At 67.5% G+C, this 21,789-nt stretch overlaps 2 protein-coding genes across 2 annotated transcripts; both read right to left on the reverse strand.

Moving 5' to 3' along the window:
- Positions 1-55: 55 nt before the first annotated feature.
- On the reverse strand, positions 56-9,456 carry LOC138101692 (collagen alpha-1(I) chain-like). The gene is made up of 3 exons (XM_068999469.1): positions 8,729-9,456; positions 2,414-4,166; positions 56-202 (listed from the first exon to the last, which is right to left on the reverse strand). The coding sequence occupies exons 1-3, from the start codon at positions 9,454-9,456 to the stop codon at positions 56-58; spliced, it is 2,628 nt and encodes an 875-aa protein (XP_068855570.1).
- A 274-nt stretch (positions 9,457-9,730) lies between these two features.
- LOC138101693 (transcriptional repressor scratch 1-like) lies at positions 9,731-17,374 on the reverse strand. Its single transcript, XM_068999470.1, is given in 5 exon segments — positions 9,731-9,788; positions 13,135-13,316; positions 13,318-13,508; positions 13,511-13,821; positions 17,250-17,374. Coding segments are annotated over 5 exon segments (867 nt in total).
- Between the last annotated feature and the right edge of the window lie 4,415 nt (positions 17,375-21,789).

Here is a 21,789-nt window from a genome sequence, read left to right on the forward strand (position 1 = left end):
TAGCGCTGCCGGGACCCTCGCGCTGCCGGGACCCCCGCGCCGCCCACCCCCGCTTTTATCGGCCCCGGCCAAGGTCGCCCAGGCGAGCGGGGAGGGGCCCGCGGCCACCCAGGAGGGGGGTGGGGGGCGTGGAGATGGGGGGCAGCCGTGGGGGTGGGGAGGGGTCCGTGGAGTTCTCGGCACCCGGGGGACCCCCGGGGATCTGGGGGACGGCCAGGGTGTGGGGCAGGCCTGAGCTGTGGGGCAGCCGTGGGATGTGGGGCAGCCCCGGGATGTGGGGTGGGGAAGGGTCCGCAGGACGGGGAGGATTCCCGGGATGTGGGGCACGCCCGGGATGTGGGGTGGGGAGGGGTCCGAGGGGATCCCAGGGTATGGGGGGCACCCCCCGGATGTGGGGCACGCCTGGAACTTGTGGCACCCCCGATCTATGGGGCACTGCCTGAGCTGTGGGGCACCCCTTGAACTTCGGGGCCCCCCTGAAATGTGGGGCCCGAGGCTCCCCGGGCCGTGGGTCAGCCCTGAGATGTGGGGCGCCCCCGGATATGGGGCACGCCCAGAACGGGGGGCAGATCCGAAATGTGGGGCACCCTGGAGATATGGGGCGCCCCAGAGATATGGGGGGGCACCCCGGAGCCCCCCGCCAAGGGGTGCGCTCAGCCCGAGCCAGCCCCACAGCGCCCCAGAGCGCCCCAAAACCCCCAACAGCCCCACAGAACCCCCCGGAGCCCCCCAAAACCCCCAACAGCCCCACAGAGCCCCCCGGAGCCCCCCAAAACCCCCAACAGCCCCACAGAGTCCCCCAGGGCACCCCAAAACCCCCAACAGCCCCACAGAGCCCCCCAGGGCACCCCAAAACCCCCAACAGCCCCCCAGAGCCCCCCCGGAGCCCCCCAAAACCCCCAACAGCGCCCCAGAGCCCCCCAGAGCACCCCAAAACCCCCCCCCCCAGGGTCGCGTTGGACGCTGCTATGGGGCAGCCCCACAGCGAGGAAGGGGGGGTTCGGTGTGGGGGGGTTTTGGGGGGGTTTTGGGGGGGGGGCGGGCCCGGCGCTGACGCCGGAGCTAAAAATAACCCGGGGGGGCAGCGGGGTCAGGGCCCGGCGCTGCTTGTGGGGCGGGGCGGCCCTGGAGGGGGGGGGCACCGGGGGGGGCACGGGGGGGACACGGGGGGACACCGGGGGGCGAGGGGGGCGAGGGGGGCTCGTACAGCCCCACATCTGCAGCCCAGCCCCACACCTGCACTCAGCCCCACACCTGTACCCAGCCCCACACCTGTACCCCAAACCCCACACCTGCACCCCAAACCCACACCTGTACCCAGCCCCACACCTGCACCCCAACCCCACACCTGCACCCCAAACCCACACCTGTACCCAACCCCACACCTGCACCCCAACCCCACACCTGTACCCAGCCCCACACCTGCACCCCAACCCCACACCTGCACCCCAGCCCCACACCTGTACCCCAACCCCACACCTGCACCCCAACCCCACACCTGTACCCAGCCCCACACCTGCACCCCAGCCCCACACCTGTACCCCAACCCCACACCTGCACCCAACCCCACACCTGCACCCCAGCCCCACACCTGTACCCCAACCCCACACCTGCACCCCAACCCCACACCTGTACCCAGCCCCACACCTGTCCCAGCCCCACACCTGTACCCCAACCCCACACCTGTCCCAGCCCCACACCTGTACCCAGCCCCACACCTGGACCCCAGCCCCACACCTGTATCCCAGCCCCACACCTGCACCCAACCCCACACCTGCACCCAGCCCCACACCTGTACCCCAGCCCCACACCTGTACCCAGCCCCACACCTGCACCCCAGCCCCACACCTGTCCCAGCCCCACACCTGTACCCCAGCCCCACACCTGTACCCAGCCCCACACCTGCACCCAGCCCCACACCTGCACCCCAACCCCACACCTGTCCCAGCCCCACACCTGCACCCCAGCCCCACACCTGTACCCAGCCCCACACCTGCACCCAGCCCCACACCTGCACCCCAACCCCACACCTGTCCCAGCCCCACACCTGCACCCCAGCCCCACACCTGTCCCAGCCCCACACCTGTACCCCAGCCCCACACCTGCACCCCAGCCCCACACCTGCACCCCAACCCCACAGCGGGTCGGGGGTCCCTTGAGCCCCTCTGTGCTCGGGGGTCCCCGGGGTTTGGGGACCCCGCAGGTTGGGGGTCTCTGGGGTCGGGGGTCCCACGGGTCCGGGCACTGGGGGACCCCAGGGGTTGGGGGTCCCGCGATTTGGGGGTTCCCGCAGGGGGGAGTCCCGCCGTTCGTGGGGTCCCCTGGGTCGGGGGTCCCGCAAGGAGGGTCCCGTGGGTGGGTGTTGGGGGTCCCGGGGTCGGGGGTGCCGGGGGTCCCTCAGGGGAGGTCCCACGGGTGGGTGTTGGGGGTCCCGGGGTCGGGGGTCTTGTGGGTTGTAGGGTCCCGTGAGGGGGTCCCGGGGGTCGGGGGTCCCAGGGGTGCCGGGATCGGAGATCCCTCCGCGAGGTTCCCGAGGGGGGGGGGTCCCGGGGGTCGTGGGGGTCCCGTGAGGCGGTCCCGGGGGTCCTGGGAGTCCGTGGTCCCGGTGGTCCTGGGGGTCCCAGTGGTCCCGGGGGTCGCGGGGGTCCCGGGGGTCGCGGGGGTCGCGGGAGTCCAGGCGGTGCTGGGGTTGGGGGTATCTCAGGTTGGGGGTCCCGTGGGGTGCTGCTGGTGGTCCCGGGGGTCCCCTGGGGTGGTCCGGAGGTCCCAAGGGTCCCGTGGAGTGGTCCCGGGGGGTGGTCTCGGGGGTCCCGTGGGGGGGGTCGTGGGGGTCCCCTGAGATGGTCCCGGGGATCCCGTGGGGTGGTCGTGGGGTTGGGGGTCCATGGGGGTCCTGGGTCGGGGATCGCTCGGGTTGGGGGTCCCGTGGGGTGGTCCTGGGGGTCCCGTGGGGTGATCCTGGGGGTCCTGTGGGGTGGTGCCGTGGGTCCCGTGGGGTGGTCCCGGGGCTGGGGGTCTGTGGCGTTCTGGGGTTGGGGATCGCTTGGGTTGGGGGTCCCGTGGGGTGGTCGCGGTGGTCCCGGCGGTCCCGTGGGGTGGTCCGGGGGGTCCCGTGGGGTGGTTCCGGGGGTCCCGGGGGTCCCATGGGGTGGTCCCGAGGCTCCCGAGGGTCCCATGGGGTGGTCGCGGGGGTCCCGGGGATCCCGTGGGGTGGTCCCGGTGGTCCCGTGAGATGGTCCCGGGGGTCCCGTGGGGTGGTCCCGGGGCTCCCGTGGGGTGGTCGCGGGGGTGGGGGTCTGTGGCGTTCTGGGGTCGGGGATCGCTCGGGTTGGAGGTCCCGTGGGGTGGTGCCGGGGGTCCCGTGGGGTGGTTCCGGGGATCCCGTGGGATGGTCCCGAGGCTCCCGGGGGTCCCGTGGGGTGGTCGCGGTGGTCCCGGGGGTCCCGTAGGGTGGTCCGGGGGGTCCCGTGGGGTGGTCCCGAGGCTCCCGGGGATCCCCTGAGATGGTCCGGGGGGTCCCGTGGGGTGGTCCCGGTGGTCGCGGGGATCCCGTGGGGTGGTCCCGGTGGTCCCGTGGGGTGGTGCCGTGGGGTCCCGTGGGGTGGTCCCGGGGCTCCCGGGGGTCCCGTGGGGTGGTCCCGGGGCTCCCGGGGATCCCGTGGGGTGGTCCCGGGGCTCCCGGGGGTCCCGTGGGGTGGTGCCGTGGGGTCCCGTGGGGTGGTCCCGGGGCTCCCGGGAGTCCCGTGGGGTGGTGGCGGGGGTCCCGGGGATCCCGTGGGGTGGTCCCGGGGCTCCCAGGGATCCCGTGGGGTGGTCCCGGGGGTCCCGTGGGGTGGTCGCGGTGGTGGCGGGGGTCCCGTGGGGTGGTCCCGGGGGTCCCGTGGGGTGGTCGCGGGGGTCGCGGGGGTCGCGGGGGTGGCGGGGGTGGCGGGGCCGGCGCATTGAGGCGGAGGCGGGGGCGGGTTCGTCCCTTTATTGGCCGCGGAGCCGCGGGGCCGGGGGGGCCGCGGGGGCCGTTTGTGCTTGTCCTGAAATCCCTCAAAATCCGCGAAAAATTCCCGGGGAGGCTCCGGGGCGGGGCCGGGGGGGGGCCCCAGGTGCGACCCCCGCGCGGGACCCCCGCCCGCGAGTACAAAACGGGGCCGGAGCTCCCGGGCCTGCAGTACCTGAATTGGGGGGGGGGGGAGGGGGGGCAGAGGCCCCGCCCGGCCCCGCCCCGGCCCCTGCGGGGTCCCGGTCCCGCCGCGGGGGGGGCCCAGGTGAGGGGAGGGGGGGGGGACACACCTGGGGGGCACCTGGGGGGGCACCTGGGGGGGGGGGCAGCGGCACCTGTGGTACCCGCACAGTGCGCCTTGTGCGGGGGTGTGCGGGGGTGTCGGGTGTGTCAGGTGTGTGCGGGTGTGTGCAGGTGTGTGCGGGTGTGTGCAGGTGTGTGCAGGTGTGTGCAGGTATGTGCAGATGTGTGAAGGTGTGTGCGGGTGTGTACAGGTGTGTGCAGGTGTGTGCAGGTGTGTGCAGATGTGTGAAGGTGTGTGCGGGTGTGTCAGGTGTGTCAGGTGTGTGCGGGTGTGTACAGGTGTGCAGGTGCGTGCAGGTGTGTGCAGGTGTGTGCGAGTGTGTGCGGGTGTGTGCAGATGTGCAGGTGTGTCAGGTGTGCCAGGTGTGTGCAGATGTGTGCAGGTGTGTGTAGGTGTGCCGGGTGTGTGCAGGTGTGTGCAGGCGTGTGCAGGCGTGTGCAGGTGTGTGCGGGTGTGTGCGGGTGTGTGCGGGTGTGTACAGGTGTGCCAGGTGTGTGCAGATGTGTGCAGGTGTGTGCGGGTGTGTCAGGTGTGTACAGATGTGCAGGTGTGTCGGGTGTGTACAGGTGTGCAGGTGCGTGCAGGTGTGTGCGGGTGTGTGGGTGTGTGCAGGTGCGTGCAGGTCTGTGAAGGTGTGCAGGTGTGTGCGGGTGTGTGCAGGTGTGTGCAGGTGTGTACAGGTGTGTACAGGTATGTGCAGGTGTGCAGGTGTGTGCAGGTGTGTGCGGGTGTGAGAGGTGTGCGAGGTGTGTGCAGGTGTGTGCAGGTGTGTACCGGTGTGTACAGGTGTGTCAGGTGTGTGCAGGTATTTGCGTTACATGCGGTCTGTGCAACACCCGTGGCACCTGCAGTGCGTGTGACGTCTGCAGGTGGGTGTACGCATGTGTGCAGGTGTGTACAGGTGTGCAGGTGTGTACAGGTGTGTCAGGTATGTGCAGGTGTGCGTGCAGGGCTGCCCAGGTGCGTTCAGGTGTGCACAGGTGAGAGCAGCATCGGCAGCATTGGCAGCGCCTGTGGCGTGTGCAGGGAGTGCAGCACCTGCGGCACCTGCGGCACCTGCGGCACCTGCTGACAGCGTGTCAGGTGTGTGCAGGTGTGTGCAAGGGTGTCAGGTGTGTCAGGTGTGTGCGGGTGTGCCAGGTGTGTGCAGGGAGTGCAGCACCTGCGGCACATGCAGGGACACCGGGCTGACAACATGTCAGGTGTGTGCAGGTGTGTCAGGTGTGTGCAGGTGTGTACAGGTGTGTGCAGGTGTGTACAGGTGTGTGCAGGTGTGTGCAGGGAGTGCAGCAGCTGTGGCACCTGCACGGACACCGGGCTGACAGCGTGTCAGGTGTGTGCAGGTGTGTCAGGTGTGTGCAGGTGTGTACAGGTGTGTCAGGTGTGTGCAGGTGTGTACAGGTGTGTCAGGTGTGTCAGGTGTGTCAGGTGTGCAGGTGTGCCGGGTGTGTGCAGGTGTGTCAGGTGTGTGCAGGTGTGTCAGGTGTGTGCAGGGAGTGCAGCAGCTGTGGCACCTGCACGGACACTGGGCTGACAACGTGTCAGGTGTGTGCAGGTGTGTGCAGGTGTGCCGGGTGTGTGCAGGTGTGCCAGATGTGTGCAGGTGTGTGCAGGTGTGCCGGGTGTGTGCAGGTGTGCCAGGTGTGTGCAGGTGTGTGCAGGTGTGCCGGGTGTGTGCAGGGAGTGCAGCACCTGCGGCACATGCAGGGACACCGGGCTGACAACATGTCAGGTGTGTGCAGGTGTGTCAGGTGTGTGCAGGTGTGTACAGGTGTGTCAGGTGTGTGCAGGTGTGTCAGGTGTGTGCAGGTGTGTACAGGTGTGTCAGGTGTGTCAGGTGTGTCAGGTGTGCAGGTGTGCCGGGTGTGTGCAGGTGTGTCAGGTGTGTGCAGGTGTGTCAGGTGTGTGCAGGGAGTGCAGCAGCTGTGGCACCTGCACGGACACTGGGCTGACAACGTGTCAGGTGTGTGCAGGTGTGTGCAGGTGTGCCGGGTGTGTGCAGGTGTGCCAGATGTGTGCAGGTGTGTGCAGGTGTGCCGGGTGTGTGCAGGTGTGCCAGGTGTGTGCAGGTGTGTGCAGGTGTGCCGGGTGTGTGCGGGTGTGTCAGGTGTGTGCAGGGAGTGCAGCACCTGCACGGAAGATGTACCGAGAGCAGCGCTCGTGATGCTCACAGGTGCGTGCAGCTGTGTGTGCAGACGTGTTCAGGTGTGCGCAGGTGTTTACAGGTGTGTTTCTGGCAGGTACAGTGAGAGCAGCGACTGTGGCACCTGCACCGAGTGCGGTGCGCCAGGTGTGTGCAGGTGTGTCGGGTGTGTGCAGGTGTGTGCAGGTGTGTCGGGTGTGTCAGGTGTGTGCAGGTGAGTGCAGCACCTACACCTGTCTCTGCACCTGCAGCACCTGCACATGGACAGGACTGGTGGTGCGTCAGGTGTGTCAGGTGTGCGCAGGTGTGTGCAGGTGTGTGTAGGGGTGTGCAGGTGTGAGCAGTACAGGTATAACGGGTGTCAATGCACGGCTGTACAGGTGTGCACTGCACAGGTGTGTGCAGGTGTGTGCAGGTGTGTGCAGGTGTGAGCAGTACAGGTATAACGCGTGTCAATGCACGGCTGTACAGGTGTGCACTGCACAGGTGTGTGCAGGTGTGTGCAGGTGTGAGCAGTTCCGGTATAACGCGTGTCAATGCACGGCTGTACAGGTGTGCACTGCACAGGTGTGTGCAGGTGTGAGCAGGTGTGAGCAGTACCGGTATAACGCGTGTCAATGCACGGCTGTACAGGTGTGCACTGCACAGGTGTGTGCAGGTGTGTCAGGTGTGTGCAGGTGTGAGCAGTTCCGGTATAACGCGTGTCAATGCACGGCTGTACAGGTGTGCACTGCACAGGTGTGTGCAGGTGTGTGCAGGTGTGTGCAGGTGTGTGCAGTACAGGTATAACGCGTGTCAATGCACGGCTGTACAGGTGTGCACTGCACAGGTGTGTGCAGGTGTGTGCAGGTGTGTGCAGGTGTGTGCAGGTGTGTGCAGTACAGGTATAACGCATGTCAATGCACGGCTGTACAGCTGTGCACTGCACAGGTGTGTGCAGGTGTGTGCAGGTGTGTGCAGGTGAGGTGAGCTTCCAGTACGTGCTGTGTGCAGGTGTGTGCAGCGAGTACAGGTGTGTACAGGTGTGTACGTGTATGTATGAGCGTGTACAGGTGCATACAAGTGTGCACAGGTGCGCGCAGGTGTGTGCAGTGTGTACAGGTGTGCACAGGTGTGTAAATGCTCGTGTAGCTGTGTACCTGTGAGTGCAGGTGTGTACAGGCCCGCAAAGGTGTGCACAGGCCCGCACAGGTGTGCACAGGTCTGTACAGGCCCGCACAGGTGTGCACAGGTCTGTACAGGTGCGCACAGGTGTGCACCTGTATGTATAAGCGTGTACCGGTGTGTACAGGTGTATACAAGTGTGTGCAGATGCACACAGGTGTGCACAGGTGTATGCACCATGTACAGCTGTGTGCAGGTCTGTAGATGTATGTGTAAGTGTGTACAGGTGCGCACAGGTGTGCACAGGTGTGTGCAGGTGTGTAGATGTATGTGTAAGTGTGTACAGGTGCGCACAGGTGTGCACAGGGGTGTGCAGCGTGTGCAAGTGTGTACATGTATGTATAAGTGTACACAGGTGCACACAGGTGTGTACAGGTCCGTACAGCTGTGTACATGTGCACACAGGTCCGTACAGGTGTGTACATGAGTGTACAAGTGTGTACAGGTTGTACACGTGCACACAGGTGTGTACAAGTGTGTACAGGTGTGTACATGTGTGGGTAAGTGTGCACAGGTGTGTATAAGTGTGCACAGGTGTGTACAGGTGCACACAGGTGTGTACATGTGTGGGTAAGTGTGCACAGGTGTCTAAGTGTGTACAGGTGTGTATAAGTGTGCACAGGTGTGTACAGGTGCATACAGGTGTGCACAGGTGTGTACAGGTGTGTACATGTGTGTACATGTGTGGGTAAGTGTGTACAGGTGTGTACAAGTGTGCACAGGTGCGCACAGGTGTGTACAGGTGTGTACAGGTGTGTACAGGTGCGCACAGGTGTGTACAGGTGCACACAGGTGTGCACATGTGTGGGTAAGTGTGTACATGTGTGGGTAAGTGTGCACAGGTGCGCACAGGTGTGTACAGGTGCACACAGGTGTGCACATGTGTGGGTAAGTGTGTACATGTGTGGGTAAGTGTGCACAGGTGTGCACAGGTGTGTACAGGTGTGTACATGTGTGTACATGTGTGGGTGTGTACAGGTGTGTACAGGTGCACACAGGTGTGTACAGGTGTGCACAGGTGTGCACAGGTGTGTACAGGTGCACACAGGTGCTCACACCCCGACCCCCCCCACCCCCCACGCCCCCTCCCCACGCCCTCCCCGCTCCTCTCGCGGCCCCTCGCGTGTCCGGGCCGTGTCCGGGCCGTGTCCGGGCCGTGTCCAGGTGTCCAGGGCGTGTCCGGGCCGTGTCCGGGCCGTGTCCAGGGCGTGTCCAGGGCGTGTCCGGGCCGTGTCCAGGTGTCCAGGGCGTGTCCGGGGCCGTGTCCCGGGCGTGTCCGGGCCGTGTCCGGGCCGTGTCCGGGCCGTGTCCAGGTGTCCAGGACGTGTCCAGGGCGTGTCCGGGCCGTGTCCAGACCGTGTCCAGGTGTCCAGGACGTGTCCAGGGCGTGTCCGGGCGTGTCCGGGCCGTGTCCGGGCCGTGTCCGGGTGTCCAGGACGTGTCCGGGCCGTGTCCGGGCCGTGTCCAGGGCGTGTCCGGGCCGTGTCCAGGTGTCCAGGACGTGTCCGGGCCGTGTCCGGGCCGTGTCCAGGTGTCCAGGACGTGTCCAGGGCGTGTCCAGGGCGTGTCCGGGCCGTGTCCGGACCGTGTCCAGGTGTCCAGGACGTGTCCAGGGCGTGTCCGGGCGTGTCCAGGGCGTGTCCGGGCCGTGTCCGGGCCGTGTCCAGGACGTGTCCGGGCCGTGTCCGGGCCGTGTCCAGGACGTGTCCGGGCCGTGTCCGGGCCGTGTCCGAGCCCGGCAGGTGCGGGGGGCGGCGGGGGGAGGGGTCCTAGCGCTACTCTGGCATCGTCATCCCTGATATCGGTCGCTCTAAGGGGCTGGCTCGGGGGTCCCTGATTGCTCGAGCCCATGCGGTCGGTAATTAATCGGTAATTAACGGTCAGTAATTATTGCTCTAGAGCGGGCGGCGCCCGCGTTTCTACAGTTTGGCAACGCAAACCAAAAAAAACCAAAAAAAAACCAAAAAAAAATTCCTCAAAAAAACCGAAAAAGCATCAAAAATTGGCATAGATGGAAATCGGGGTGGGGGAGGGGAGGGGGGGGCTGGTTTTTGCATGCAGAGACCCCCCGGAGGGGGAGGGGCGGCGGGGGGAGGGGCCCTTTCCCCCCCTCCCCCCCCTCCCTTCAGGCTTTGGCATCGCGGGGGGGGGAGGAGGGGGGGGGAGGGGCGCTGGGGCCGCCCCGAAATCCCGGGGGGGGTTTTTGTTTTTATTTTTGGGGGGGGGGGGGGGGGAATTTGTGCTCTCGGGAAGGGCGCCCCCCAAAGTGGGGGGAGGCGGGGCAGCCCCTCGGGGGGAGGGGGGGGGGGATTTGGGGGGGTTCCCCCCCATCCCCGGGTTTGGGGGGGGGGTCCCCGTAAAGGGGAATTTGGGGAACCCCCCCGGTGCCCTGCGGGGGGGGGTGGGGGGTACCTGGGGGGGTACCCGAGGTGGGGGGGGGGGCACCCTGAAATTATTGGGGTACCCGTGAGGGGGGAGGGGGTACCCAAGGTGGGGGGGTACCCGGGGGGGGGGTACCCGTGCAAAGTTGGGGTACCCGGGGTGGGGGAGGGGGGCCATGCACGGGTGGGGGGGCTCCCCCAAATGGGGGTCCCCAGGGCGGGGGGGGGCACCCAGGGTGGGGGTACCCTGCCATTTTGGGGTGCCCGGGGGGGGGAGGTGGGGCCATGCAGGGGGGTCCCCGGGGGGGGGGTACCTGGGGTGGGGGGGATTTTGGGGTACCCCCAGGAGCTGCCCGGGCATCGCTGTGCCGTGCGGGGGGGGGGGGGGCTTATTGCGGGGGGGGGGGCACCCTAAAGGGGGGAGGGGGGGCACCCTGATCTGGGGTACGGCACAGGGGGGGCACCCATGCATGGGGGGGGGGGGGCACCCCGGATTTGGGGTGCGGCACAGGCCCAGGGCCCCGCGCGGGGGGGGGGGGCTCCTGAGGGTGGGGGTGCTCCGCGGGGGGGGGGCACCCATGCAGCGTGGGGGGGTGGGGAGACCCCGGGGGGGGGGGTCTGCAAGGGGGGGGAGGGGTTCACCTGATCTTGGGGTACGGCGCGAGGCCGGGGTACCCATGCAAAGGGGGGGACACCCTGGTTTTGGGGTGCGGCGCGGGGGGGGCACCCCTGGGGGGAGGGGGGTGATGGCGGGAGGCCGCGGCGCGCCCGTGAATGGCGGGGGGGGGCGGGGGGGGCACCCCGGTTTTGGGGGTCACCCCGGTTTTGGGGGGCACCCCAGGGGAGGGGTCACCGCCCGATTTTGGGGTGCGCAGGACGGGGGTGACCCCAGGGCTGGGCTATGGCACGGGTGGGGGGGGGGGCGCCCATGCAAAGGGGGGGGTCCCCCCGATTTTGGGGGTGCACCCCAGGACCGGGGGGGCCCATGCAAAGGGGGGGTTCACCCCGATTTTGGGGGGCACCCCACATGCGCGGCGGGGGGGGGGGGGTGACCCCAGGGCTGGGCTATGGCACAAGGCTGAGGCACCCATGCAAAAGGGGGGGGGGGGTCACCCCAATTTTGGGGTGCGCCGCGGGGTCAGGGCACCCATTTAGGGTGGCGGGGGAGGGGGGGGTCACCCCAAATTTTGGGGGGCACCCCGGTGTGGGGGTGCACCGCCCATGGAAGAGAAGGGGTGACCCCAATTTTGGGGGACACCGCCAGGTGGGGACATCCCTGCAAGAATGGGGGGGGTCCCCCCAATTTTGGGGTGCCCAGGACCCCCTTCAAGGCAGCGGGGGGGGCGCGAGGTGGAGGATGGGCGGGGGGGGGGGTCATGCAAGTGAATTGGGGGATCCCAGAGGGAATTTTGAGGTGGGGGGGGGATGAATTTGGGGGGGGATGGATTTTGGGGGGGATGGATTTTGGGAGGGGATGGATTTTGGGGGGGATGGATTTTGGGGGGGATGGATTTTGGGGGGGGATGGATTTTGTGAGGCGGATTTGGAGGGTATTTTTTGGGGGGGGGTGAATTTTGCAGCTGGATTTTGGGGGGTGGGAGCCTGAATTTCGAAGGGTGAACTTTGAAGGGTGAATTTTGGGGCCGGATTTTTGGGGGGGGGGGGCTGAATTTCGAGGGCTGAACCCTGAGGGGTGAATTTTGTGGGGTGAATTCTGCGGGGTGAATTCTGGGGGGTGAATTTTGTGGGGGGAATTTTGCGGGGGGAATTTTGCGGGGTGAATCTGCGGGGTGAATTCTGTGGGGTGAATTTTGCGGGGTGAATTTTGCGGGGGGAATTTTGCGGGGTGAATTTTGCGGGGGGAATTCTGCGGGGTGAATTCTGTGGGGTGAATTTTGTGGGGTGAATTTTGCGGGGGGAATTTTGCGGGGGGAATTTTGCGGGGTGAATTCTGCGGGGGGAATTTTGCGGGGTGAATTCTGTGGGGTGAATTCTGCGGGGTGAATTTTGTGGGGTGAATTCCTGGGGCTGAATTTCCAGGCCCGAACTTTTTGAGGGGTCGGACTCCGACGGTGAATTTGGTGGCCGGAATTTCGGGTGGGATCGAATTCCCTGGGCTGAATTTCGAGGTTTGGGGGGGTGGGGGCGGGGGGGGCTCAACTTGGAAGGGTGAATTTGGGAGGGTGAATTTGGTGGCCGGAATTTGTGGGGTGAATCCCTAAGGCTGAACTTGGAGGGGGCTCAGCTTTGAAGGGTGGATTTTGACGGGTGGGGGTTTCTTTTTTTGAGGGGTGAATCCCAGTGGGTGAATCCTGACAGGTGGAATTTGAGGGGTGAATCCTGACGGGTGGAATTTGAGGGGTGAATCCCGATGGGTGGAATTTGAGGGGTGAATCCCAGTGGGTGAATCCTGACAGGTGGAATTTGAGGGGTGAATCCTGACAGGTGGAATTTGAGGGGTGAATCCCGACGGGTGAATCTTGATGGGTGAATCCTGACGGTGGAATTTGAGGGGTGAATCCTGACGGGTGAATCCCGACGGGTGGAATTTGAGGGGTGAATCCCGACGGGTGAATCTTGATGGGTGAATCCTGACGGGTGAATCCCGACGGGTGAATCTTGATGGGTGAATCCCAGTGGGTGAATCCCGACGGGTGGAATTTGAGGGGTGAATCCTGACGGGTGAATCCTGACAGGTGGAATTTGAGGGGTGAATCCCGACGGTGGATCCCGAGGGGTGAATCCCGATGGTTGGAATTTGAGGGGTGAATCCCGACGGGTGGATTCCGATGGGTGGAATTTGAGGGGTGAATCCCGACGGGTGAATCCTGACGGCTGGAATTTGAGGGTCAATCCCGACGGCTGGAATTTGACGGGTGAATCCCGAAGGGTCCATCCCGAAGGGTCAATCCCGAAGGGTCGATCCTCACGGCTGGAACTTCGGGGGCCGAACTCGAGGGGGTGACCTCTCCCTCTGGATCCCGAAGGGGCGAAGTTTCCGAGGAAGGCGGCGGCTTTGCTCGGGCGGTGACGGGGCGGGGGCGGAGGCGGAGAAGGGCGGCGCGGGGAGGGCTTTCCCCGCCGGCTACTCCAGGGCGTGGGGCTCTCGCCCGGGCCCCCTCAGGGGTGCAGGGGGCTCAGGGGCGCCGCGGCCCCCTTGAAGCAGGCGGACTCGTAGTGCTTGTTGAGATAGGACTTGAGGGCGAAGGTTTTGCTGCAGCGCTTGCACTTGAAGTGCTTGAAGGCCGAGTGGGTCTGCATGTGGGCGCGCAGGTTGGAGCGGTCGGCGAAGGCTTTGCCGCAGTGGGCGCAGCCGAACGGCTTCTCCCCCGGTGTGCGAGCGCATGTGGCCCTGCAGCAGCCAGGGCCGGCTGAACGCCTTGCCGCACACCTGGCACTTGTGCTTCAGGTCGTGGGTCAGCAGGTGCATGGCCATGGCCGGCATGGAGACGTACACCTTGCCGCAGGTGGGACACTTCTTGGCCATCTTGCTGTCCAGGCTGCGGTGGGTCTGCTTGTGCGGCTCAGGTTGGACGAGGTGGCGTAGCTCTTGCCGCACTCGCCGCAGGTGTGGCGGGGCAGGTTCCGCGCCGCGCCGCCGCTCACCTTGCGCCGCGAGCGCCCGTCCGTGATGAAGAAGGCGTCCACGGCGTAGCCCTCGCTCACGGCCGCGTCGCCGTTGATGTAGCCGCCGGCCATGCCCGAGTGGGGGCTGTCGGGGGGCTCCGAGTCGCCCGCGCCGAAGTCCCCTCGCCCGCCGGGGTACAGCGAGTCGGGGGACGGCACCTTGAGCGCGGCCTCGGGGTCCCCCTCGAAGGCCGACGGCGCCATGTAACTCGCTGATGTACCCTGGGGACAGGGGACAGCGGTCACGGGGGGTGGCGGGGCTGGGGACACGCGGGGGGGGGACGGACACGCGGGGGTTGGGGGGTGGGGGGGAGGACCCGCTCGTGTCGCTGCCTGTTCCCCCGGGTGCTCCGTGTGTGTCCCCCTGCCCGTCCTCCTGCCCGTCCTCCTGCCCGTCCTCCTGCCCGTCCCTCTGTCTGTCCCCCCTCTGTCCCCCTGCTTGTCCCCCTGCCCGTCCTCCTGCCCGTCCCTCTCTGTTCCCCCTGTGTCCCCCCCTGTGTCCCCTTGCTTGTCCCCCTGCCCTTCCCCCTGCCTCTCCCTCTCTGTCCTCCTGCCCGTCCCTCTGTCTGTCCCCCCTCTGTCCCCCCTCTGTCCCCTTGCTTGTCCCCCTGCCCGTCCCCCTGTTTGTCCCTCTGTCTGTCCCCCCTCTGCCCCCGTTTGCCCCCTCTGCCCGTCCCCCTGCCCGTCCCTCTGTCCCCCCTCTGTCCCCGTTTGTCCCCCCTCTGTCCCCCTGCCCGTCCTCCTGCCCGTCCCTCTGTCCCCCCTCTGTCCCCGTTTGTCCCCCCTCTGTCCCCCTGCCCGTCCTCCTGCCCGTCCCTCTGTTCCCCCTCTGCCCCCGTTTGTTCCCCCTGCTTGTCCCCCTGCCCGTCTCCCTGTCCCTCTGTCTGTCCCCTCTCTGCCCCCCCTGTTTGCCCCCCTCTACCCGTCCTCCTGCCCGTCCCTTTCTGTCCCCCCTCTGTCCCCCCTCTGTCCCCCCTCTGTCCCCCTGTTTGTCCCCTCTCTGCCCCCCTGCTTGTCCCCCTCCCCGTCCCCCTGTCTGTCCCTTTCTGTCCCCTCTCTGTCCCCCTGCCCGTCCCCCTGCTCATCCCCTGTTTGTCCCCCCTCTGTCCCCCCTGCTTGTCCCACTCTGCGTCCCCCTCCCCATCCCCCGTCTATCCCTCTCTGTCCCTCTGCTTGTCCCCCTCCCGTCCCCCTGTCTGTCCCTCTCCGTCCCCCCTCTGTCCCCCTGCTTGTCCCCCTCCCCGTTCCCCTGCCTGTCCTCTCTGTCCCCCTGCTTATCCCCCTTCCCGACCCCCGTCTGTCCCTCTCTGTCCCCCCTCTGTCCCCTGCTTATCCCCCTTCCCGACCCCCTACTCCTCCCCCTGCCAGACTGTGCCCAACTCAACTCCTGACCTGCCCTTGTCCCCTTATCCCCTTGTCCTCTGTCCCCGTCCCCTGTCCCCTGTTCCCTGTCCCTTGTCCCCTGTCCCCTGTCCTCTGTCCCGTGTCCCCTGTCCCCGTCCCTCCCTCCACCCCGGCCCTGCCCGTCCCTCTCCTGTCCCCTCCCCCCGCCCCTGCGCACCCCTCAGTCCCCCCCCAGGGTCCCCCAGCCCCCCGCACCCCACAAAGCCCGCACCCCCCCCACACCCACCGCCCTCCCCCCAGACCTGTCCCGGTCCCTGTCCCCGTCCCGCCCCTGCCCGCAGCCCCTTCTCCCAACCCCGTCCCTTCCCGCAGCCTCTGTCCCTGCCCCCGCTCCTGTCCCGCCCCTTTCCCTGCCCGCAGCTCCCTGTCCCATCCCTGTCCCCTGTCCCTGACCCTGCCCTCACACCCTGTCCCTGTCCCTTCCCTTGTCCCCGTCCCTGTCCTTGTTCCTGCCGCAGCTCCCCGTCCGTGTCCCCGCCGGTAGTTCCGGTCCCTTCCCTTGTCCCTGTCCTGTCCCTGCCCGTAGCCCCCTGTCCTGTCCCTGTCCTGTCCCTGTCCTGTCCCTGTCCTGTCTCTGTCCTGTCCCTGTCCCTGTCCTGTCCCTGTCCCTCTCTCTGCCCTCATCCCCCAGCTCTCTCTCCATCCCTGTCCCTTCCCTTTCCCCGCCCGCAGCCCCCTGTCCGCATCCGGTCCCTGTCCCTTGTCCCTGTCCCTTGTCCCTGTCCCAGCCCGCAGCCCCCTGCCCCTGTCACCTGTCCCCATCCCTGCCCTTCATCCCTTGTCTCTGTCCCTTCCCGTGTCCCTGTCCCGCCCCTGTCCCTTCCCGCAGCCCCCTGTCCCCATCCCCGTCCGTGTCCCCGTCCCCGTCGCTGCCATTGGCTCCCTGTCCCTTCCCTTGTCCCTGTCCCCTGCTCCTCACGCTGTCCCCATCCCTGTCTCCATCCCCGTCCCTGTCCCCGCAGTCCCGACCCCTGTCGCTGTCCCCTGTCCCCATCTCTGCCTGCATCCCTGCCGCTGGCTCCTGTCCCTTCCCTTGTCCCCGTCCCCGCAGTCTCTGTCCCCATCGCTGCCCGCATCTCTGCCCTGTCCCCGCATTCCTGTCCCCATCCCTGCCGCTGGCTCCTGTCCCTCCCCTTGTCCCTGTCCCTGTCCCCGTTGCTGTCCCTGTCCCCGCACGCATCCTCCTGCCCTCTCCCTTGTCCCCGTCTCCGCAGTCCCTGTCCCCGCAGTCCCGGCCGCTGTCGCCTGTCCCCATCCCCGCAGTCCCCGTCCCCCGTCGCCGCCCGCATCTCTGCTCTGTCCCCTGTCCCCGCATCCCCGTCCCCATCCCTGCCCTCAGTCTCCCTGTCCCTTGTCCCCGTCCCCATCCCCGCACCTCTCCCTCCCCTTGTCCTTGTCCCCCCACTCCTGTCCCCGCGCTGTGCCCGCAGTTCCTGTCCCCGCAGTCGCTGTCCCCTGTCCCCGTCCCTGCCCGCAGCCCCGCTCCCTCCTTCCTCCGTCCCCATCCCTGCCCGCATCGCCGCCGTTCTCTCCTGTCCCTTCCCTTCTCGCTGGCCCCGTGCCCGTCCCGGCTCTCCCTGTCCCACCGCTGCCCTCACCCGCTGTCCCTTCCCTTGCCGCCGTCCCCGTCCCTGCCTCCCGCGTCCCCATCCCTTCCCCGCATCGCCGCCGCTCTCCGCCCGTCCCTTCCCTGCGCCTGTCCCCGCCGCTGCCCGCATTCCCGGGGCCGCCGCCATCCCCGCTCCCGCATTCCCGCATTCCCCGCCCGCCGCCGCTGCCCCGGCCCCGCTCAAGGTCACGGCGGGGCCGGGCCGGGCCCGGTGCGGCTGCGGCGGTTCCGCCGGTCCCGGTTACGCAACGCGCCGCAGCCGCCGCCGCCGCCGCACCGGGCCCGGCCGGGGCCGCGCTCCGCACAAAGGCCGGCATGGGGAGGACGGGGACAACGGGGACAACGGGGACGACGGCGGTGGGGCCGCGGGGGGCTCCGCGCCGCCGCCGCCGCGTGCCCTTGAACTTGGCTCCCGCAGACAAAGGGCAGCGCCGGGGACCGGCCCGCCCGCTCGCCTCCCGCTTCTGCCCCGGTTCCGCCCCGGTCCCGGCCCGGTCCCGCCCCGGTTCGGCGCCGTCACCCCCGTGCCCGGCGGCGGCAGCGCGGCGGAATGCGGCGGTTCCCGGCCAAGGTTGGGGGGGGGGGGTGGTGGGGGGGCCCCGCGGGGCCCGGCGGGGCCCGGCGCTCGGTATTTACCCTTCTCGTGCAGCCGGGAGCCGAAATCCGCCCGGGCGCGGCCGTACGGGGCGTCGAGGCCGGCGGGGAAGTCATCGAGCTTCACCTTCTTCACCAGGAACGACCTGGGCATGGTTCCTCCGGGGACCGGGCCCGGCCCCCGCCGCCACAAAGGGCCCCCCCCGGGCGGCGGCGGCGGCGGGCGGAGGGGAGCGGCGGGGGGGGGGGGGGTTGCTGAACCGAGCTACGGCTTTGTGCGGCGGGCGCGGCCGCCCAGCTCCGGGCCGGGGCCGCCCGCAGCCGCCGCCGCCGCCGCCGCCGCCGTGTCGGTGTCGTTGAGGCCGCGCCCGGCGGCTCCCGGACCCCCCCCGCGATCGGGCATGGACCGGCGGGGTCGGCACCGGCGCGGGGGGGCGGGGAAACCCCGAGGGGGGGTGGGGGGGGGTGGTCCCGGCGCGGGGGTCCCGGGGAGAGCGGGGGGGGATGTGGGGGGGGGGGGGGGGCGAGCGGTCAGCACCGCGGGCAGCGCCCGTTCAGCACCGCGGACAGCGGCGGCGGCGGAGAGGGGGGGGGGCGGGACCGCGGGCGGCGGGGGGGGTGGGGGGGGCGGTGGGGGGGGGTGGGTGGATGGATGGATGGGGGGGGGCTGCGGGATGGGGGTGCGGGAGGGGGCGCGGGGCCGCGGCGCTCGGGCCGAGCGTGTGAGCGCTCAGCGCCGGCCCCGCGCTTATAACGGGGCAGCGGAACCGGGGGGGGGGCAGCGGCCGCGGGGAACGGGGGGGGGGGCGGGCGGGGAACGCCCCCCGGGGCGGGGAGGGGGGAGGGGCAAGAGGGACCCCCCCGCCCACCGCGGGGAGAGGGCGGGGGGGGGTGGGGTTGGGGGGGGAATCCCAGGATTTGAGGGGGGGGGGGGGAAATTGGGAATTGGGAGGGGGAGGGGAGGAGAGGGGGAGGCTGGGATAGGGGGGGTGGGGGGGTGAGAGGAGGAGCAGGGAGAATCCCAAAATTTGGGGGGAGGCGATAGGGGCCGGGAGAATCCCAAAATGTGGGGAATTGGGGGGGGTTGGGAGGGGATGGGAGCCGGGAGAATCCCAAAATTTGGGGGGAGGCGATAGGGGCCGGGAGAATCCCAAAATTTGGGGAATTGGGGGGGCGATAGGAACCGGGAGAATCCCAAAATTTGGGGAATTGGGGGGGCGATAGGAACCGGGAGAATCCCAAAATTTGGGGAATTGGGGGGGGTTGGGAGCCGGGAGAATCCCAAAATTTGGGGAGGTGGGGGGGGTTGGGAGCCGGGAGAATCCCAAAATTTGGGGAACTGGGGGGAGGGTGTTGGGAACCGGGAGATTCCCAAAATTTGGGGAACTGGGGGGGGTTGGGAGCCGGGAGAATCCCAAAATTTGGGGAATTGGGGGGAGGTTGGGAGCCGGGAGAATCCCAAAATTTGGGAAACTGGGGAGGTTTGGGGGGGGGTGGGAGCCGGGAGAATCCCAAAATTTGGGGAATTGGAGGGGGGGGGGTTGGGGGGGATAGGAACCGGGAGAATCCCAAAATTTGGGGGGAGGGGAATTGGGGGGCGCTGGGAGCCGGGAGAATCCCAAAATTTGAGGAGGGGGCGGAGGAACTGGGGGCAGAATTGGGGGGGTTAGGAGCTGGGAGAAGCCCAAAATTTAGGGAACTGGGGGGGGTTTGGGGGGCGATAGAAGCCGGGAGAATCCCAAAATTTGGGGAATTGGGGGGGCGATAGGAGCTGGGAGAATCCCAAAATTTGGGGAATTGGGGGGGGTTAGGAGCTGGGAGAATCCCAAAATTTGGGGAATTGGGGGGGTTTGGGGGGGGGGATAGGAACCGGGAGAATCCCAAAATTTGGGGAGGGGGCGGAGGAATTGGGGGGTGATAGGAGCTGGGAGAATCCCAAAATTTGGGGAATTGGGGGGGGGGTTGGGAGCCGGGAGAATCCCAAAATTTGGGGAATTGGGGGGGGTGTTGGGAGCCGGGAGAATCCCAAAATTTGGGGAATTGGGGGGGGTGTTGGGAGCCGGGAGAATCCCAAAATTTGGGAAATTGGGAGGGGAGAATTGGGGGGGTTGGGAGCCGGGAGATTCCCAAAATTTGGGGGGGGGGGGGCGATAGGAGCCGGGAGAATCCCAAAATTTGGGGAATTGGGGGGGGTTAGGAGCTGGGAGAATCCCAAAATTTGGGGAATTGGGGGGGTTTGGGGGGGGGATAGGAACCGGGAGAATCCCAAAATTTGGGGAGGGGGCGGAGGAATTGGGGGGTTATAGGAGCTGGGAGAATCCCAAAATTTGGGAAATTGGGGGGGGGTTGGGAGCCGGGAGAATCCCAAAATTTGGGGAGGGGGCGGAGAAATTGGGGGGCAGAATTGGGGGGCGATAGGAGCTGGGAGAATCCCAAAATTGGGGAACTGGGGGGGGGTTGGGAGCCGGGAGAATCCCAAAATTTGGGGAACTGGGGGGGGGTTGGGAGCCGGGAGAATCCCAAAATTTGGGGAATTGGGGGGGGAATCCCGGGAATCCCCGGGATTTGGGGCGGTGGGGGAGGGGCCCGTTCCCCCCTCCCCTCCCCCCCCCTTGGGGGCAGGTGGGCCCCAGGTGAGCCCCTCCCCCCGCCGGGGGCTCCCCGCCCCTCCCCCACCCCGCGGCGCTGCGGGCAATCAGCGGGGCTCATTTGCATCTCATTAACATCTAATTAGCATCTCATTACCATCTGATTAAGCGGCGCGGTGGGGGAGGGGCTGCCAGCACCCGCTGTGACACGGGGGGGGGGGGGAGGGTTCAGGTTGCCCAGGTGGACTTTGAGGTTGCCCAGGTGGTGCTGGGGTTGCCCAGGTGGGAGCTGAGGTTGCCCAGGTGGGAGCTGAGGTTGCCCAGGTGAGGCTGAGGTTGCCCAGGGGGTCCGGGCTTGCCCAGGTGGGAGCTGAGGTTGCCCAGGTGGGAGCTGAGGTTGCCCAGGGGGGTCCGGGCTTGCCCAGGTGGGAGCTGAGGTTGCCCAGGTGGCTGTTAGGGGTTGCCCAGGTGAATTCTGAGGTTGCCCAGGTGGTGCTGCGGTTGCCCAGGGGGGCTCTGACCTGGCCCAGGTGGGAGCTGAGGTTGCCCAGGGGGGTTTCGAGCTTGCCCAGGGAGCTCCGAGCTTGCCCAGGGGGGTTCCGAGCTTGCCCAGGTGGGAACTGAACTTGCCTGGGGGACTCCGGGCTTGCCCAGGTGGGAGCTGAGGTTGCCCAGGTAGCTGCTGGGGGTTGCCCGGGATGGGTCCGAGCTTGCCCAGGTGGGAACTGAGCTTGCCCAGGGGGGCTCCGGGCTTGCCCAGGTGGGAGCTGAGGTTGCCCAGGTGGGAGCTGAGGGTGCCCACGAGGGCTCTAAGGCTGCCCAGGTGAATTCTGAGCTTGCCCAGGTGGGAACTGAGCTTGCCCAGGTGGCTATTGGGGGTTGCCCGGGGTGGCTCCGAGCTTGCCCAGGTGAATTCTGAGCTTGCCCAGGTGGCTGTTGGGGTTGCCCGGGGAGCTCCGAGCTTGCCCAGGTGAATTCTGAGCTTGCCCAGGTGAATTCTGAGCTTGCCCACGAGGGCTCCGAGCTTGCCCAGGTGAATTCTGAGCTTGCCTGGGTGAATTCTGAGCTTGCCCACGACGGCTCCGAGCTTGCCCAGGTGAATTCTGAGCTTGCCCGGGTGAATTCTGAGCTTGCCCAGGTGGCTGTTGGGGTTGCCCACGAGGGCTCCGAGCTTGCCCAGGTGAATTCTGAGCTTGCCCAGGTGAATTCTGAGCTTGCCCACGAGGGCTCCGAGCTTGCCCGGGTGAATTCTGAGCTTGCCCAGGTGAATTCTGAGCTTGCCCACGAGGGCTCCGAGCTTGCCCGGGTGAATTCTGAGCTTGCCCACGAGGGCTCCGAGCTTGCCCAGGTGAATTCTGAGCTTGCCCAGGTGAATTCTGAGCTTGCCCACGAGGGCTCCGAGCTTGCCCAGGTGAATTCTGAGCTTGCCTGGGTGAATTCTGAGCTTGCCCACGAGGGCTCCGAGCTTGCCCCGCTGGGTTCTGCCCCCCCCCAGCCCTGTGCGTCCCCCCTCCCCCCCCCGGGCCGCAGCTGGCTGGGGGGGGGGTGGTCCCGGGTGGGGGGCGGGGCCGCCTTGCCTCATTAAACCTCATTAATATGCAAATGACGCGGCTGCCGCCGGCGGGTGACAAACGACCCCGGGGGGGGGACACAACCCCCCCTCCCCCCCCCGTGGGGGTCCCCGAGCCGCAGCTGGGGGGGGGAGGGGCCCATCAGAGCCCCCCCGGGCCCCTCCCCCCGCCCGGCTGCGGCCCCCCGGCCCCTCCCCCACTGCCCCTCCCCCCTGCCCAAATCCACGGGGGGGGGGGAGGGAGGGGGGGGCACAGAATTTGGGGGACCTCCCTGGATTGAGGGGGAGGGGAGGGGGGAGCCCCTTTATTGCAGCACCGGGGGAGACCCCCCCCCCAAAATGGGGGTACAAAAAGGGGGGGGTACAAAAATAGGGGGGTACAAAAAGGGGGGGGTACAAAAAGAGGGGTAC

Source organism: Aphelocoma coerulescens, unplaced genomic scaffold (assembly GCF_041296385.1).
Source record: "Aphelocoma coerulescens isolate FSJ_1873_10779 unplaced genomic scaffold, UR_Acoe_1.0 HiC_scaffold_412, whole genome shotgun sequence".
NCBI classification, from domain to species: Eukaryota; Metazoa; Chordata; class Aves; order Passeriformes; family Corvidae; genus Aphelocoma; species Aphelocoma coerulescens.

What these genes read in the sequence shown, in the direction of transcription:
- LOC138101692 (XM_068999469.1), bottom strand. Translation starts at nt 9,456, where the DNA reads ATGGGCTCGAGCAATCAGGGACCCCCGAGCCAGCCCCTTAGAGCGACC. An exon ending in CCCGGACACGGCCCGGACAC is followed by an intron (nt 4,167 to 8,728) that starts GCGAGGGGCCGC and finishes CCCCCAATTCAG; the next exon opens with GTACTGCAGGCCCGGGAGCT. An exon ending in GGGACCCCCAACACCCACCC is followed by an intron (nt 203 to 2,413) that starts GTGGGACCTCCC and finishes GCCGTCCCCCAG; the next exon opens with ATCCCCGGGGGTCCCCCGGG.